General features: G+C 32.3%; 1 protein-coding gene across 9 annotated transcripts in view; it reads left to right on the plus strand.

Moving 5' to 3' along the window:
- The window catches only part of LOC126831050 (ras GTPase-activating protein nGAP), a 152754-nt gene that overhangs the window by 85531 nt on the left and 50298 nt on the right, over positions 1-16925 (plus strand). For 6 of the 9 annotated variants that reach the window (XM_050561658.2, XM_050561674.2, XM_050561692.2 and 3 more), the window contains 3 exons: positions 37-140; positions 11050-11202; positions 14270-14314. In XM_050561658.2, coding sequence (XP_050417615.1) covers positions 37-140; positions 11050-11202; positions 14270-14314 — 302 coding nt within the window. Of the gene's footprint in view, positions 1-36; positions 141-3136; positions 3273-11049; positions 11203-14269; positions 14315-16925 lie in introns of those variants that run through there. The other 3 variants (XM_050561704.2, XM_050561665.2, XM_050561683.2) reach the window with 3 other exon arrangements.

Raw genomic sequence — 16925 nt, forward strand, 5'->3', positions numbered from 1 at the left:
GACATAGGTGCATAGCTATCTTTTTGTATATTTCAGAGTTTTTTCTCTAAGAAAGGATTTCGTTCGAATCTTAAAAGAACTAAAAGTGTGACTAAGTTAGATAGAAAAAGATCAGCGTCAAATGTTTGTGAAAATGATACGTGAGTATACAGATTAAATATTTTTAACCTTTTTATTTTAATCTTTTAATATTGTGTCGTTAAGCTACACATGTAGTTTGACCGTCATAAAGACCTGGATCGTGATGTTAATTGCCCCTTCTTCGTATATTGAGGACCTTAGTGAAGGTCTAGAAATCTAATCCTCTAAAAGCAAGGATAAATTGGCAACATGTTAGATGTGGTGTAAGGTTTACCATCTTTGTGCTTAACCTATGAATCAGCTGGTGGAAAACAGAGTAACAATTATTGTTATTGATGCAAGAAAAGAAAACAAGATTTATTGCTGTTTTGTTGGATTTTATAAATCCACATAAATTTGAGTTTTCAGTGTTTAATTGACTCATAGAAGAAAATAGTTTCCTGGGTGTTTGGCACTGGCCTAGAATGCCACAAGCTTTACTTATCAGGGCTGACATGGAAAGTGTGCCTAATCAGTCCTCACGTAGGAATTTGTAATTCTAGGATTGATAGAAAAAACACCAGGCAAGATGCTCCTCTGTCACATTGCCACATAATCATAGACAATAAATTACTGTATGTTACTCTCAAAATAACCTAAAATTTTGTGTTGAGGTGTCAAATACCATTCTATTCCTCAAGTGCATTAAGACATCTTTTACAAATAGCCAGTTATAACTGATGTCATTTATTTTATAAAACTAGAATACCACTGATGCATTTACCAGTATCAGTTACATGGAATAGGATCTATCGATAAAATAGAAAGCATGCCAAAAGTTATTGAATAAAATCTGAATTGCCAGTTCTGTGTATGAAACATGAGATAAATTCCCAGAGACTAGTTGCTTTTAGTCTTTCCCGTTCCTTATATAGCAGGAATGATGTTTAAATGGAAAATATACAGGACAGAATTTAAAGACAAAACTTTTTTGACAGCCATATTGTTAATGACATTTGCACCTAATGTGTAAATATTTGCTTGAAATTTTAGGGCTGTAATAAGAGGGTTATTATTATAATTTATAAGTTACAATATTGTAACACTGTCTGACTCATGTTTAAGCTGAACATGGTAAAGTCATTCTTTACTAAAACAAAGCCAGATGTTAAGTATAAATAAAATGTATGGTAATGTTCTGCCCTAATCTAATTATTATTAACACTTTACATCAGTAGGTTAAGAGAGGCCGAAAACAAAAACCATGATCTATAAAGTAAAAACATTCCTGGCTTGCCACACATTGTCGAAAACATTGTTGATGTGATACAGGCTACAAATTTTAATAGATTTTCGTCAAACTTAGTGTGCAGCATAGGGTTATAGGCAGATGAAGCATTTCGATATTCAGCGCTCTGACACAATAGAGGCCGAAAATAATTTTCTTTATGCGATAGAATCAACAGTTTTGAATAGATTTTCTTTAAAATTAGTGTGATGCATTGCATATGGAGTACAAACCCTATCAATATTTAGCTCTCTGTGATTTTCTATCGAATATCTAGTAGTAGTAGCTAATTATCACAAAATTTCAAGCAAAAATATAATATTTCCCATTTTTGACCTGTAAAAGAAAGTGACAAAGTTTCAAATATCAAAATTCTGAAATTGTGGATTATTATGATCCAACACTGGCTATCGGAAACTATAACATTTTACAAAACTGGGTGGTAACTTTCAAAGAATTTGCATGCTTCTGACATGTACACTTTTCAAAATAGCTTTAATGTCTTAGTCACCCCTTCCTTTTCATAAGCGTCAAAGATTTCAAAGCGATCCCACACAAGTATATTCTGAGATATAAGGAAATATATAGTCTTGATGATCCCTGATTTAGCTATTGTATGAAGCTGAATACATTGACTATCTGGGTATTGGTTTAGACAGTATTTATTCATATTTCTTATATACAATTATAAAGGGAATGATATGAACAATTGCATACAGTAACAAGCAACTTAATGCTTATATAAAACTGCTTCCAGATATTGGTAACTGCAGCAGATTTATCTAATGTTTTAATTGTTCCAAAATCTTCATCTAAGTGTAATATAGTGGACTAGTCATATGTTGAATTTCCTGTATTTAATATAGAGGAAGGTAAAGGTCACTAACAGGAAAGAGATGGTAGCCTAGTTCCTTTCAATTTCAAACTATATCAAAATCTTTAAGATAAACAAACTTAAAGGAAATATGGCAAATAAAAGTTAAATTTTTACTGACTCATCTATGTAAAACAATTTTCTTCATAAAATTACAGATTTGAAGCAGCCCTGGCAAAAAATGTATTTTTTTTTTTTAACCTTCATAAAAGTGAATTTGTTGGACTAAAAAAATCATTATTTTCTTAATCTTAATAAATACTTATTTCTAGTTTATATGTGGAGATACTATTTTGTGTGGAGATATCTTACAAAACTGTATTTTCAAAGTGAATCCCAAAATTCTAACCTACCAATATGCAAATTCAAATAGTTGAACAGAAATAAGTCAGTGGTTCTTTGAATTGTCATCTTGTAATTTTTTTCTCCATTGTACTTTTTCAATGGCAATTATTGAAGCAATTCAGAAACTATAATGCTTTATTAATTGCAGTCACTACCAAATCTGGATCCGTGCACTCTGCCAAAAGTCATATCGGCTTTCCTGTCTAAACTGCCAGATGTTGGCAACTATTAATTATTGGCCACAGTCTTCAAATGCCTTCCGAGAGCTTCATGAGCAAACTTTTCAATAATTGAATTGTCCCAAACAGAATTAAGTCTGAAGCAGCAGTTTTTAAAATTTAACTCTCACCCTAGCGTTGCACAAGTAAATATAGAAATATATATTAATTAGTGTCAGAATGGCCAAATTATTGTGTGCAACACCCATTACTAAGTATACAGCAACACCCATTACTAAGTATACTGTAACAATAAAGATCTATTTATAGGAATATGGCATAGTACCTTTAAAGTATTTGAAGAGATAAATAAGATATTTATAGTCTAGATCAGTAATATTTAAGTTGATAGAAATAAACTGCTACCAGACATATAATATTATATTACAAATATCAGCATTATGGCTGCTCTAGACCAGGATTGGGTTTGGAAACCTGAATCACCAAAATTATCAAAGTCTCCGCTTTCAAGAGTGTTTAAACTTGAGTAAGTGTTAACCTTTGTTAATTTTATTTTAAAAACTATATTCAGTTTGTTTGTTGCAGCAGATTAGTTGAAAATATGTATAGATGTGTGAAAGTCTGTAATAACAAGTGAAAAGGGGTTCATTTGTTTATAATTAATGACTTATTATTTGTCAACTGCTTTTAGGTTAGATAATCAAATGAAAAATTTAAATTAATGATATATTATGACAATATTTTGTGCCAGATATTTGTGAGTATAGTTTATGTGAGTTAGATACTAGATTTCTGTATAGATATTTGTAATTAAAGAAGCATTATGTAAGATTTAGATAAAGAGCTGGCTGTTCTTGCTATAATAGTTCAAAAATAGATAATGCAAAATGAATAGATTGAAAATTTCATTCAAATTACTTTATTCTGAGTAAAGTTATCCATGTTTGTAGTTTTGACAAGTGCATTGATTGTTTATTATCGTAACCACTGTACTGGTTGTCCAAGACTTAGCCTCTCTTCTCCATTTTTATACGCCCACATTGAAATGTGGTTGTATATTGCCGTCGCCCCCATCCGTCCTCTGTTGTCAGTCCTGTGTCCTCAATTGCTAGTGGACGCTCTAGAGGCTAAAGTTAATATCCGATTGACTTTAAATTTATACACAGTGTTTAAGGCCATGAGACGAAGAAGTCGATTGATTTTCAACAATTTCTGATAATTACTGCCGGAGTTATGGCCTTTGATCACTTTGAAAAATCTTGTGGACACTCTAGAGGCTAAAGTTACTATCAGATAGACTTTAAATTTATACACAGTGTTTACACATGATTTGAAGACGCCTATTTATTAGCAACAATTTCTGATAATTACTGCCAGAGTTATGGCCATTGATCACTTTGAAACATTTTCTAGAAGCTCTAGAGGCTAAAGCTACTGTCTGATAGACTTTAATTTATACACAGTGTTTACAGTCATGAGACGAAGAAGCCTATTGATTTTCAACTATTTTCGATAATTACTGCAAGAGTTATGACCCTTCATCACTTGTGGTCACTCTACTGGGTAAAGTTACTATCCGATAGTAACTGTGTTTACGTTCATGAGATGAAGAAACCTATTGATTTTCAACAATTTCTGATAATTACTGCCTGAGTTATGGCTCTTGATCACTTGAGAAATCTTGTGGAGGAGCTAAAGGCTAAAGTTGATATAAATTTATACACACTGTTTAACCCTTTCACTGCGTATACCCGGTAGTACCGGGTATTATAAAATGTCGGTAAAATGTGCGTACTCGGTATTACCGTGTACTTAGTAAAGCCCTCGCTAAAATTAGTACCGTAACTGCAAGTGCCATCTATTGTATTTTCTATACACTAGAACATATTTCCACGTGTTTCAAAGCGGCAAACCGTAAAATGGCGGAGTGCATAGTGACAACGTAGACGATGCACTCTCGACGAAGTCGTTAATGACGTCTTGCTGACCAACATGTGGACAATTTCGAGGCGGGTGATACACATAATTCGTTTCCAGTTACTTGATAATGATAGTAGTCAGGACAGTGATTAGTATTATGAAGTGTGTGATTTGTTGCGCGATGTTCCGCCCATGGCTAGCTATGTCTCCCGTGCATGATGAACAATCCCAATGTGAACACGATAGCCCTGTGTCTGCAGTAGATTCTGACAATAATTCTGATGTTGATAATAATGCTGGCCTGCTGGATCGTAAAAGACGTAGGCAATTCCTGAGTCCCGAACGTGTAAATCTATTGACTGACTATATTGATAATGATATGGGACTTGGGGATGAAAGTGAAAGTAAAAACAAGGTATTGCAATCCGCACGTGGTCATGGCAGCGGAAGACGTGATGCGCGTGTTCGTGACGGCATTGCTCATCGCTGCTATTGATAATTTTGTTCATTTTATATATCTTTATCAAAATCCAGTGAAAAAAACAATATCTTTTAAGTATTTCATGGAGAAAAATTTGTTTTCGTGTTAGCTTTCGTGAGAAATGAGAAATCCAAAATGGCCGCAATGACGTGACGTGACTACATTATTATGCAAATTTCCAAAATTTTATTTTTTCCTCTTAGCCCAACCTCATGCCCATCCCAACAGACAAAAAGATTTTTCATAAAAGCTTCCATAAGTACTGCTTGGCATCAGTTCCAACCTCCCTTTTTTCCTCAAAAAAGGGTCTAGCACAGGCAGTGAATTTACATCTAGCATTGAAAGGGTTATGGTCATGAGACAAAATATTACGTTGTAAATGTTTTCATTACTGACAAAAGAAAAATATGTGACAACCCATGTTGACTGCTCAGACGACTTAACTGCTGTGGGCTTATATGTTTTGTTGACTGGCAACCTATCTTTAAATTAAATCATTAAATGGCCGAACTGTCCTAATTTACCTAAAATCGTAGTGATCAGATGGCATTGAGAGTTGATTATGGTCTTGTCATGTTACTAAATATCTAATTAATAGTTTACATAACATTTAAGGCCTAATGAAAGACCTGCACAATAGTCAGATTTAGCTCTTGAATAATGCCTCTGTAACTGGTCCCAACTCACGGAGGGCGTGATAGTTGACCGATCAGGACACTGGACTCTGAGACTAGAATGTCCCAAATTTGAATTAAGGCTTTTGTACAGAAGAACCTTCACGATTTTTCACTATTCAGGGGTGATCCCTACTTGGCTGAGAAAGAAAGTGTGTCTAGTTGTTCAGATGAGATGGAAAAAAATGAGATCAACAATTGGAAATCAAAGTACCCACATTGCACACATAATCATGGAAATAAAAATTACAATATGTCAAAAGTATTGGGTTGACAAGACATTAATTAAACCCTATTTCATTCCCTAGTCAAACAATTCATTTGCAATTTCTTTTTATCTTTTCTTTTAAATTGAGTATGTACTAGTATTTTTGTGTGTACCACACCCAGATTCAAAGTCACCTAGCAGTAGATTTAACAATTTTTTTTTTTGTGTACAGACAGGGTCTGGTCAAAATATTTGTCTCAGGACAATTTATAAATGGACAGACCTTTAGTTTTAACAGAAGTGTTATTGTGTACCTGTCGTCGTTAAAGAAATATTTGACAAAAACAAATAGCTCCATCCTTTTAGTGGTAAATGAAAGAAATAACTGAGTTGGGTTGAAACAAGTGTTGATTGTTTTGAGTATGTTTAGAAAGAGTTCATGATCAGAGCAAGTTTATATGTCACATGATTATATGTATTTACTTATAGACCTGTTAAGCCTCTAATGGTCACACTATCATTAAATACCCCCGCTGACAGTGAAAGATTTAAACCCTGACAGATCATCCAGAAACCACCCCAATTTTGATGGTCTTGTTCAACTATTTATATGACCCTGAACCATAATCTACCTGTATCCCATTTGTTTCGTCATAAAAAAACAAAACAAATTTGCTTGTTGTTACATAGTCAATATGTTATTTGAATTGCAACTGTAACACTTTGCCAGTAGTTTTAAACATTTTTGAAGTAAAATACAGAAATTATCATGGATACGTACAGATATACAACAACCAGAATACATGTATATATCTCTCTATTCGAAACAAATGTTAAAAATATTTTTATTCAGTGTTTATTTCATTGTATTCAATAACATGGACCATGCCAATCAATCTGGGACCATTTCAAACTTTTGGATCAGACCTGGGTCTATCCCAGGGTTCTTAATCCATTCTCAAACGAACCGGCCAGAATTGGGTCAAATGAGGTCCCGGTAGGAACTGGGTTTTAAAATTTTAAGTTTCCATTCCCTTTAATATAACCAGACTTCAACAAAAATAATTCTTGGTAATTTGTTATGAGGAATATCGTTTTCTACTGTATGTAATTAGCACCAAAATAACAACAAACAGGTAAACCGTTTGGAAAATTTTCCATATTTAATTCATGTACAAGCTTGAAATTCATGCCGGTAATATTCACGAATAAATTACTGTATTTTTTTTTTTCGATGGATATAAGCTGATACGGCACCATGGTATTTCTTCATAACACAATTTGTAGGGTTTTTTTTCTATCAGGTAACTAGTAAATGTTTATATTCATTCGTCCATATGATAGACACACAGCACAGTGATCATGTTACAACCAAACAATGGCTTTAAAATTAAATTCCATACAACTATGCCATTTATAGCTATCAATAATAATATTGACAATATTTTAAAAACTAAGCCTCTGTCAGCATGTGTATAAAATAACAAATCATAAGGGTAAATGGCATTTAAAACTAAAACTAGCATCACTGGTTTATTGACCTAATTCCAACCTATGACATGTACACATATCATCAGGGATTTGGCATTGGAGATTCACATAATATATTATTAATGACTGTTTCTGGGTGTTTTTGGTGTTCTATCCGAGGATTATATTCCACTGGTCAGTGAAACCATTAAATTATGATCCAATTATTATTTTAATATCTACCCGTACACCTGAAATTCATACGGAGCGTCAAAGATGCGCAATAGATGCACAATCCATGCCGAGATCATCCTCCTTTGATTGACACGTGGCTTATGTCCTTACTGAACCTGTTCTGAATAATCAGAAAACTTATTTTGTTTTCTTACTGGATTATCAAAATTAAATTATTTGTGCTGATTACCGTATTATGAACCACATGGCCGATTCTCGCTAAGTTATGACTGTTATTGTAGCCAACAAGCAAGTTGATTGAATACTTATTAATCAACAAGTTATAATTAACCTATTGTAAGTTAGCCGAAAGTATATTGATTTATGATGCCATAGTGGCAGGTTCATTGTTTTACTAAGCAGCTAAAGCCGACAAAAAACAGCCGATTAAGATCCCTGGTCTATCCAACCCCCCATTTTTAAAATAGGGGGTCGGGTCTAAATGTTAAGTTAGGCCACCTGCAGATTTTGTCAAGGTCACAAAATCTGCAGGTGGTCTTAATATTTAGACTAACCCTGCAACTAGATATCTAAAATACCATACATGTACATCTTGTTCTTCAACATGTCAACAAGACAGCTACTCACAAGCAATATCAAAACACTAAAGAAGTACTTTAATGTTTAAAAAAAAAAACAATTAAAAAGCCTGCTCCATTTGCATGTATCGTTAAAGCGAGAATTTCATATTTTCTAAAAAAAGTCAAAACATAATTATTTCTATGTCTTTTGCTCAATAGGTTGTCAACTCACTATTATACGATCATGGGCATAATTTCCCACCCTTAAAAATCACTGACACAGGAAATAATAACACAATTACCTCCCTTGTTTTCCTATTACCTCCATGGAATAGCTATTTTCAAACATTTGAATTTGAAGCTGAAAATGATATTTTTGCCAATTTCTCAGCTGGCAATAGTGAATTATAGGATTAATAGGATTATTCTTTAACAAGGTAGGACTGTTTATGGATACCATCTATTTTAAGGCTTTATTTTAATAAATTTCAAAAATATAACTTAAAAATATGAAATTGTAGATTTAATGCTGTTGAATTAACACTAAGCACCGTCAACTGAAAACAAATTTCTATTGATTTGTCTTTAAATTCATTTAGAAGATAGGAATATGCAAAATCTTTAGGACTTTTAGAGTTATTTCAAAGAATCTACAAATACCTTTTTAAAAGATTATAAATTTTTGATGTAGTGTTGTAAAGTGGTACAGACTTTAAAACTGAAATTTCTATCAAGTCCATGTAAGATAATTTTTGTCAGATTATTAGTGTAAAGTAGATAAAGATAATTTATCACAGAAAAGGTTATGAAAGGTCAGGTGTAATTAAGTATATATTTATAGAGTGTAATTACTGCTGCAAGAAACTAATTCTTTCCATAACACAAACCATCTTTAATAGGCCATTCAGATGCTTATATTTAAATTACATATAGTTTTAAAAACACACTTGGTTTTTAAGCCAGGAAAGTGTAGCTTGACATGTAATATGATCCAAATTATTTGAACTAATTTGACCTCATCGACTAAAGGTTAAAGTTCATTAAGCATGGGCATTGGGCACTTTTTCATTATGACAGGAAGATAACCTATTGTGGTTGCCCAAAGCTAGCTGGAGCTTGTGTTTTTAAACCAAAGCGTTCAGATGGCCAAGATAAACCAGCTTTTAATAAACATCTTCTTGAAGACTGGGCCCTTATTCACGCAAACTTAAACTAAGATACAATCGAAATTTTAAGAAATATTGCAATTCGATTGGCTGACCAGTAAAATCAATTTGCATATATCCAATTTGCATATTGGTCAGCCTATCGAATTGCAGTATTTCTTAAAATTTCGATTTTATCTTAATTTAAGTTTTCGTGAATAAGGGCCCAGGTAGAGAGAGCTGTATGGTGTTCTATTCCAGCCATTTTCCGTGTTGCGCAACTTCTTTGAAAAAAAAACATGCATCGCTTTTTTCAATGTTAATTTTAAGCTATAGAGAAAAAAACGACGTCAACTTTTTAACACAACGTCACCCTTTAAAAATTTTAAGTTCAATATCTATTAACAAAATTTACTCACTGGCAGAATCATAGTGTTCAAATAATCACATAATGTGTGCCGTAAATATGGCTTCTCATTTCATTGGTTTGTTTGAAAGGTTTTTAGTGTAGTGGTGTTTTGTTTTATGATTCCCATGATGCAATATTAGAGCTAGTCTGTGTATTTTATGAAGTGTTTCATGGCACTGGGGAAATTGAACTAAATACGATTAACGAGATATGTTTTATGCTGTAATGTCTGAAGTATGTTTGTCGATTGCGTATATGTCACTCTGACCTGTTTTACATTTTATTTATTCAGTCTGAGAGTCGATGGAACTGATAAACCATTTGGATAAAATGATTTAAATAATGGCAACCGGTGGCAATCTGCCAGTTCTAGATTCAATTTACATGTACAACTTAAAGAAATCCCAAAAGAATTGTTCCCCCAAGATAACCTAAAACATTATTTCTTGTATGAGTAGACTTGATGTTAAAATTTTATCCTACACATTGAGATAGTAATTATGTATTATCCAAAGAGATAAATTCAGTAACTCCACTTGAGATAACAAGTAACTTCTAATGGTAGAATATTGGTCATTGTTCAGTGTAATTTAGGTGACAAAATATTTCTGCTTAGATAAATTTATCTAGCCAATATCGTGTTCGAATTATTGGGATTATTTGCTGAATCATAAACTACAAGATCCTTGTTGCAAGTTATGCATCAGGGCAACTAATTAATGTTATTGACAACTTGTTTTTAATGTTCTCTTAAAAGGAAGATTGATTTTCGAGCGTAGCTTCCCCCTTGTCACTGGGGCAGCAGGACGGATGGCCTGGCGCTGGCAAGGAACCGTGTGTCTAGTCATTCAGATGGGACAAAAATCTGTGGTTTTGTGTACGTGTCGTGCACATAAAAGTACTATTGACAGTTGGAATTCAGTTGCTGTCCAGGCAAAATTTCCTTCATACTTCATGGTACACTGTATGGTGTATGCTTGTCATCATTAGCCTGGTTGATGCAGAACAGTTGGATGTTAAAACCCCATTTCATTCATTAATTTCTTGTTTTAAAACTTAATCATGGGAGTCAAGCCAAGATTTCAAATAACAAAATTTTATTTTTCATTATTTTATATTTGCACTGGGAGTGGATTTTGCTAACTGATTTTATTTACTTTTTTTAAGATTAATTTTCAAGATTTTTATGTTTTTTCCTTTGGTTGCACTATTTTTTTTTTTGTTGTATTTCTCTCCCTCAGCGGTTCATTTGTCGGATCCTTGAAGAGAACTATGAGTCTGGGGCGATTAAACCGTAAACGCAACATGCCAAATAAATCAGATCATATCAGCAGCACCAATGACGTCTCTGTTTCCACAACTGACGATATTAATGCCACTCATCACCATAACTTGTGAGTAATTCTATTACTTTATTTCAGATTATTTCATTTCTGCTTTATTTTTATATCCTTGCTTTTAATTTTAGATTTTACTACTGTTTTTACTTTTCGCTACTATTCCCACATTTGATTTATTAACCTAACCTTACTAATTTACAAAAACAAGAAGCAAACAACAAGGTGAAGATTGGCTAAAAACCATCCTGAGATGTGATGTCATAATTGACTATTGTTATTTGATAATTTAGAATTATGTACATAGAAAAGATAGTAATAAGTGATTTGTCAAAACAATTCCTGAAACTCAGACTAACATTAATTCCTGGAGGGATGGCTGACTGAGTGGTCTACCGGTAATATCTGTGTTATAGATCATAAGATCTAATAAAGTACTGGGATCAATCTTGGGTTGGTAGGTGACAAGGACTAATGATGCGTGGATTTTCTGTGGGTACTCTTACTTCTAAAGACCCCTGTGTACTCTCGATCTCATAGATTTAATTTATCAAATTTTATAGAAATATTTTTCTGTAAAATTTGAATTGACAAGAATCAGACTTTCTTTTGTTTCCTGTACTATTTCTACAAAGTTTTAATTACAAATATGTCCATTCAGATAAACAAGTTTTTGAAATATTAAAAAAATTTATATAATAATCTGAAATCACATGGATGGTCTACTTCCTCTTTGTAATCAAATCTGTTATTATTATCTTAACTTAAATTTTGACAACTTCCGCAAGTTTAGATTTATTTTTACCTGTATTCACCTCTATTTCCTTAAACTCCCAGGTGATTTACATATGAGATTTAACTAATTACTTGGGGAATTTATTCTAAAATTCTTTCTCAGATTTTGAGAGAGAAAAAACAATATCCTGTTCATTAAAAGTTTTACAGCTTTATATATATTGTAAGGTTATATATTGTTAATCTTAGTTTAAACTTTTACTGTAGTAAGTTACAGAGGTGATGAACCACTTCCTTATGTTGTGTTCAGGTTCAGGACTGTCTTAAAGCAACATTGGAGCCCCATTCTATTTTATTATGTTGTGACTTGCTGTTGATAAATAAATACTATACTAGACTAATTGAGTATCATTTATATGTTGAAATTACAGTGTTTTTCAAATCTCATGTTAAATTGTTCAAACATTTGATTAATCTTTGCTGTACAGCATGTTTTCATGTGGACGTATTATGTCGTCACCCTGTCCTTGTGTCCAATGTCCGTTCACATTTTTTTTTTTGTGGACATTCTGCAGGTTGGTTACAATTTTTATCTGATTTTGATGGTACAGTTTTTATACGCCCACATTGAAATGTGGTCGTATATTGTCGTCGCCCCCGTCCGTCCGTCGATTGACTTTAAATTTATACACAGTGTTTAAGGTCATGAGACGAAGAAGCCTATTGATTTTCAGCGATTTCCGATAATTACTGCCAGAATTATGGCCCTTGATCACTTCAAAAAATCTTATGGATGCTCTAATGGCCAAAGTTAATATCCGATTGACATTAAATTTATACACAATGTTTAAGGTCATGAGACGAAGAAACCTATTGATTTTCAACGATTTCCGATAATTACTGCCAGAGTTATGGCCCTTGATCACTTCAAAAAACCTTGTGGATGCTCTAGAGGCTAAAGTTAACATCCGATTGACATTAAATTTATACACAGTGTTTAAGGTCATAAGATGATGAAGCCTATTGGTTTTCAGTGATTTCCGATAATTACTGCCAGAGGTATGGCCCTTGATCACTTCAAAAAATCTTGTGGATGCTCTTGAGGCTCAAGTTAATATCCGATTGAGTTTAAATTTATACACAGTGTTTGATGTCATGAGACGAAGATTCCTATTGGTTTTCAACGATTTCCGATAATTACTGCCAAAGTTATGGCCCTTAAGTTATCATCCGATTGACTTCAGATTGATACACAGAGTTTAAGATCTTGAGACGAACAAGTATATTTATTTTCAATGAATTTTTATGACTTGAACAGTTAAATCTATGATATTAAAAGCTTTGCATACAAAACGTTAGCATGGGGCAGAACTTTATAAAAACCAAACAAATTCTAATAGTTTTCTGATAATTACTTCGTGAGTTGTTGCTCTTAATCAGATTTTAGTGTATTATAAATGTTTCATTACCGAAAAAAGTAAAAATATGCGACAACCCTTGTTGACTGCCCGGACGATTTAGTTGCTGTGGGCGTATGTTTCGTTGCCTGGCAACCTATCTTTAACAAGTTTATTTTGAATTTGGTATGAAGCATTAGGATCACGAGAGAATGAGATCTATTGATTTTCCCGGTTGATTCTATCGATTTTACTGGTTATCCATTAATCAGTTGCAAAATGTTGCCATATCTTGCATGGCAACCTCTTGTTGGCTATTCAGTTAGCTTTTATTATGGAAATTATTTCAACGGTTAAAGAAAAATAAAGAGCTGAGACTTGGTTGTAGAAAGATCATTCCAAGCTTAATTACCACGTGCTCTACAGAAAACATGCAGACCATGATAATTTTGAGTTGTATTACAATAATTTCAAAATGGAGATAAATTTATAATTATCCACAACATATTTCTCACATTTATCTATTATAAAACTTCTGAAGGCAGAATTGTAACCTAAATCCTAATATTGAATAACGAATTTGAATAACAGACTTAACTTCACAACTAGTGATATTGTTCTCCTATCTGACGTTCATCATTAATAATGAACATAACAGTCAGTAAAATCCTCTTTTCACAAGTATTTATACTATTCTATAACTCCAATTATGAGCAAATGACTTACATATATGTGTAATATTTTATAGTTGCATGGCGGAGGTTGATCGTAGTCATGTTTGGAAATGGGGATTTTAAAAATATGCTAGTAAATTGACTGGTGGGTCCCAAGACATTTTGGTCAATATTTAACTCAATGGTTGAATCAATGAAGTAAAAGGGTTAGGTGTAGCATCACAAGGTGTTCAGAATAAATGTAGGCAATGTTGATGTTTGTTTGTTTGTTTTATTTAAATCATCTCATGTTTTTCATATCATAATTTTCATCAACAGCCCATGTGAGTGTGTCAAACGTACACCTGAAAATCTTCAAACCTGGTAGGACATTATTTTATATCTAATGAGTTGATCAAATTTCTTTTTATACACAAATAGTCTGTCAACAAACATCTTTGTCAACCTGCCAGTTATAAAGATACATCAGAACATTCAACAAAAGTATTGGTATAATTCTTTCCATTTCAAATATATCCATTTTACCAACCAGCAAAGATCTTCAAAGCCTCTTTGATAATATGAATTTTAAAATTTTATAATTTAGTAAATTTAATTTGGTATAAAAGAAATTTTTCAACTCTTTGATGTGTCGTATATAGATTAGATATGTATTTCTTTCTTCTTCACTTTCCAACCTTTCTCACCTCATCTTTTATATCCGTTCCATTAATCATTGACAAAATAATTGGCAATAATCTGTTATTCAAATTTTATCTAATTGTAGTAAATGCTTTTATTCTAAAATCATAGATTAATGATGTCCATGGATATTTCTATTTTTGGTATGATAAACATTGTATAGACTTGTTCTAACATCAATATATTACTCTCAACCTCTTTCATAAAAGACCCAACATGCCAGAATAAAACCATAAACAATCAAAAGTTTCTCTTTAGATTTCTCTTCTACTACCGGTAGTAATAATGTTAATTTCTTCATACAAACCAACCTATTCTTATGAATTTTTTTTTTATGCCTAGATGTTCTTAATAACATACTAAAAGTCATTAATTTAAAATACTAGATATTTCTGACAATCTGACTTCTTAGATATAATGTAAACAATGTGGCTGGTTATGCCTTTAATTTCTGTAAATAAAGATCTTTCCCTCTAATTCTTTTACTCCCTGAACATCCAAATAAAAGGAGTAACACTTTTGTGTCTTGTCCTCAGGTTTGTCTTTCCAGTTTTGTTTGTGTGTAGTGCATTCCTCCTGCATTTACTAATAAATATTTATGTTATGAATAAATTGCTTATTTGCCAAAAAGTAAGGATTTGTGCATACTTTAACTACGGTGATCCTTGAACACCATATTTTTACAAATGCGTTATATGTGAAAGTTTAAGATTTATGTATAAAGCTGTATAATTCACTTTTATATGTACCCTGTTTTCTAGTGTAAAACATCAAATTTAACTAGTTTGAAAGTTATAACACTAGGTAGGATTTAGGAGTTCATGTAAGTACCAGGGTTTTTTTTAGGTTTATTTAGAATGATTTATGAGGATAGTTTTACATGGAGTGTAGATGAATTACATGTTACTCTTAATTAATCTTGAGTTTCAAATTTTGAATTTTATTCAGTACTCTTAACATTCAGAAATTTTTGCAAAACTTTCAAAAATTCTTAAAATTATTTTCCCTGATTGCATTTCATTTTGTAGAGTTAAATATGAAATTATTTAATCCTTCAGTGCTAAAAGGTGGAAATCACTTTTTAATTTTTAAAATGATGCAAAATAGCTAGGGTAAAGTTTTAGATGGGTTCAAGATCAGATCTTAGGACAATTTAAACATTCAAATAATTAGACAAAAGTTACAACATTTAAAGAAAGGGACAGAATTATGTTAAATATTATCTAAGTAATGTTAAAGGCTAAATAAATTCGCTCCACCAATCAAGTAAAGGTTAAAAGAATGGAATGTGTAATTGTAAACCTGTGTGAACTCTCCAGTCCATGTGCTACAATCTGAAATAATTTATAGTATATAGTAGATAATTGAAAAATGTGTCTTAAAACAACTCTGGGTTATGTAAATATTTTTTAGTCTGGGAGTAATGATAATTAAAATTCACTTGGGCTTAACTATAGCGACTGTTTTTGGGATAAAAACTGTTAGATCCAGAAATCACCTAGTTTGTCTCTCTTTTATCTTATTTTAGCTGTACATAGTGACAGGTGTTATGCACTAAGCAATATATCCTTACTCCATATGAATGTCTTCATTAGCTTGGTTTGGTGCAGAAAAGTAGGATGTTAAACCCCTCCTTTTTATTCATTCATTTATACAACACCTGATACCACTTCTTATTTATCTGGGAAATTCTGTTGTTCTGGTGTTTCCAGATTTTCTTCAAAAATATAATTTATGCAATTGAAGGAAGAAGCGGTTTACTTTAATTATCTTCCATGTTTAAATCTTATCATGATATACGATGTTGGTACAACCTCCAGAGAAATAAATCCTGGGTAAAGATAAGGGCTGTGTGATTTAATTAACTATGTCTAACCAACAAGAACCAGTTACATCTTACCCTTTATTGCCAGATATTTTATATATTTTATAGCCCCACATTGAAATATAGTGGTATGTTCATGTTACCACCACCACCATCAGTCCATACATTGTCCACTATTTATAAACACTCCAGATAGGGATTTCAGGTCAAAATTTTAAATGAGAAAATATACGTAAAATGCTACCAAAATATTTTAATTAGATCCAAAGTTATGGAATTTTAAAATCTGAGATCAACATCAATAATGTAATCAAAATGCTCTATACAGTCAATGTGTGCCATCGCAACAAGATAAGTGTTTTTCAGTCATATCTGAGTGACTTCATAAGCGCTATTTTCCCGTCAGAATTGCTAGTACAAATTTTAAAACTGAAATCTGCATGTTATAGTCAGCTAAGTTTTATAAAA

Source organism: Patella vulgata, chromosome 1 (assembly GCF_932274485.2).
Source record: "Patella vulgata chromosome 1, xgPatVulg1.2, whole genome shotgun sequence".
Classification (NCBI taxonomy): domain Eukaryota; kingdom Metazoa; phylum Mollusca; class Gastropoda; family Patellidae; genus Patella; species Patella vulgata.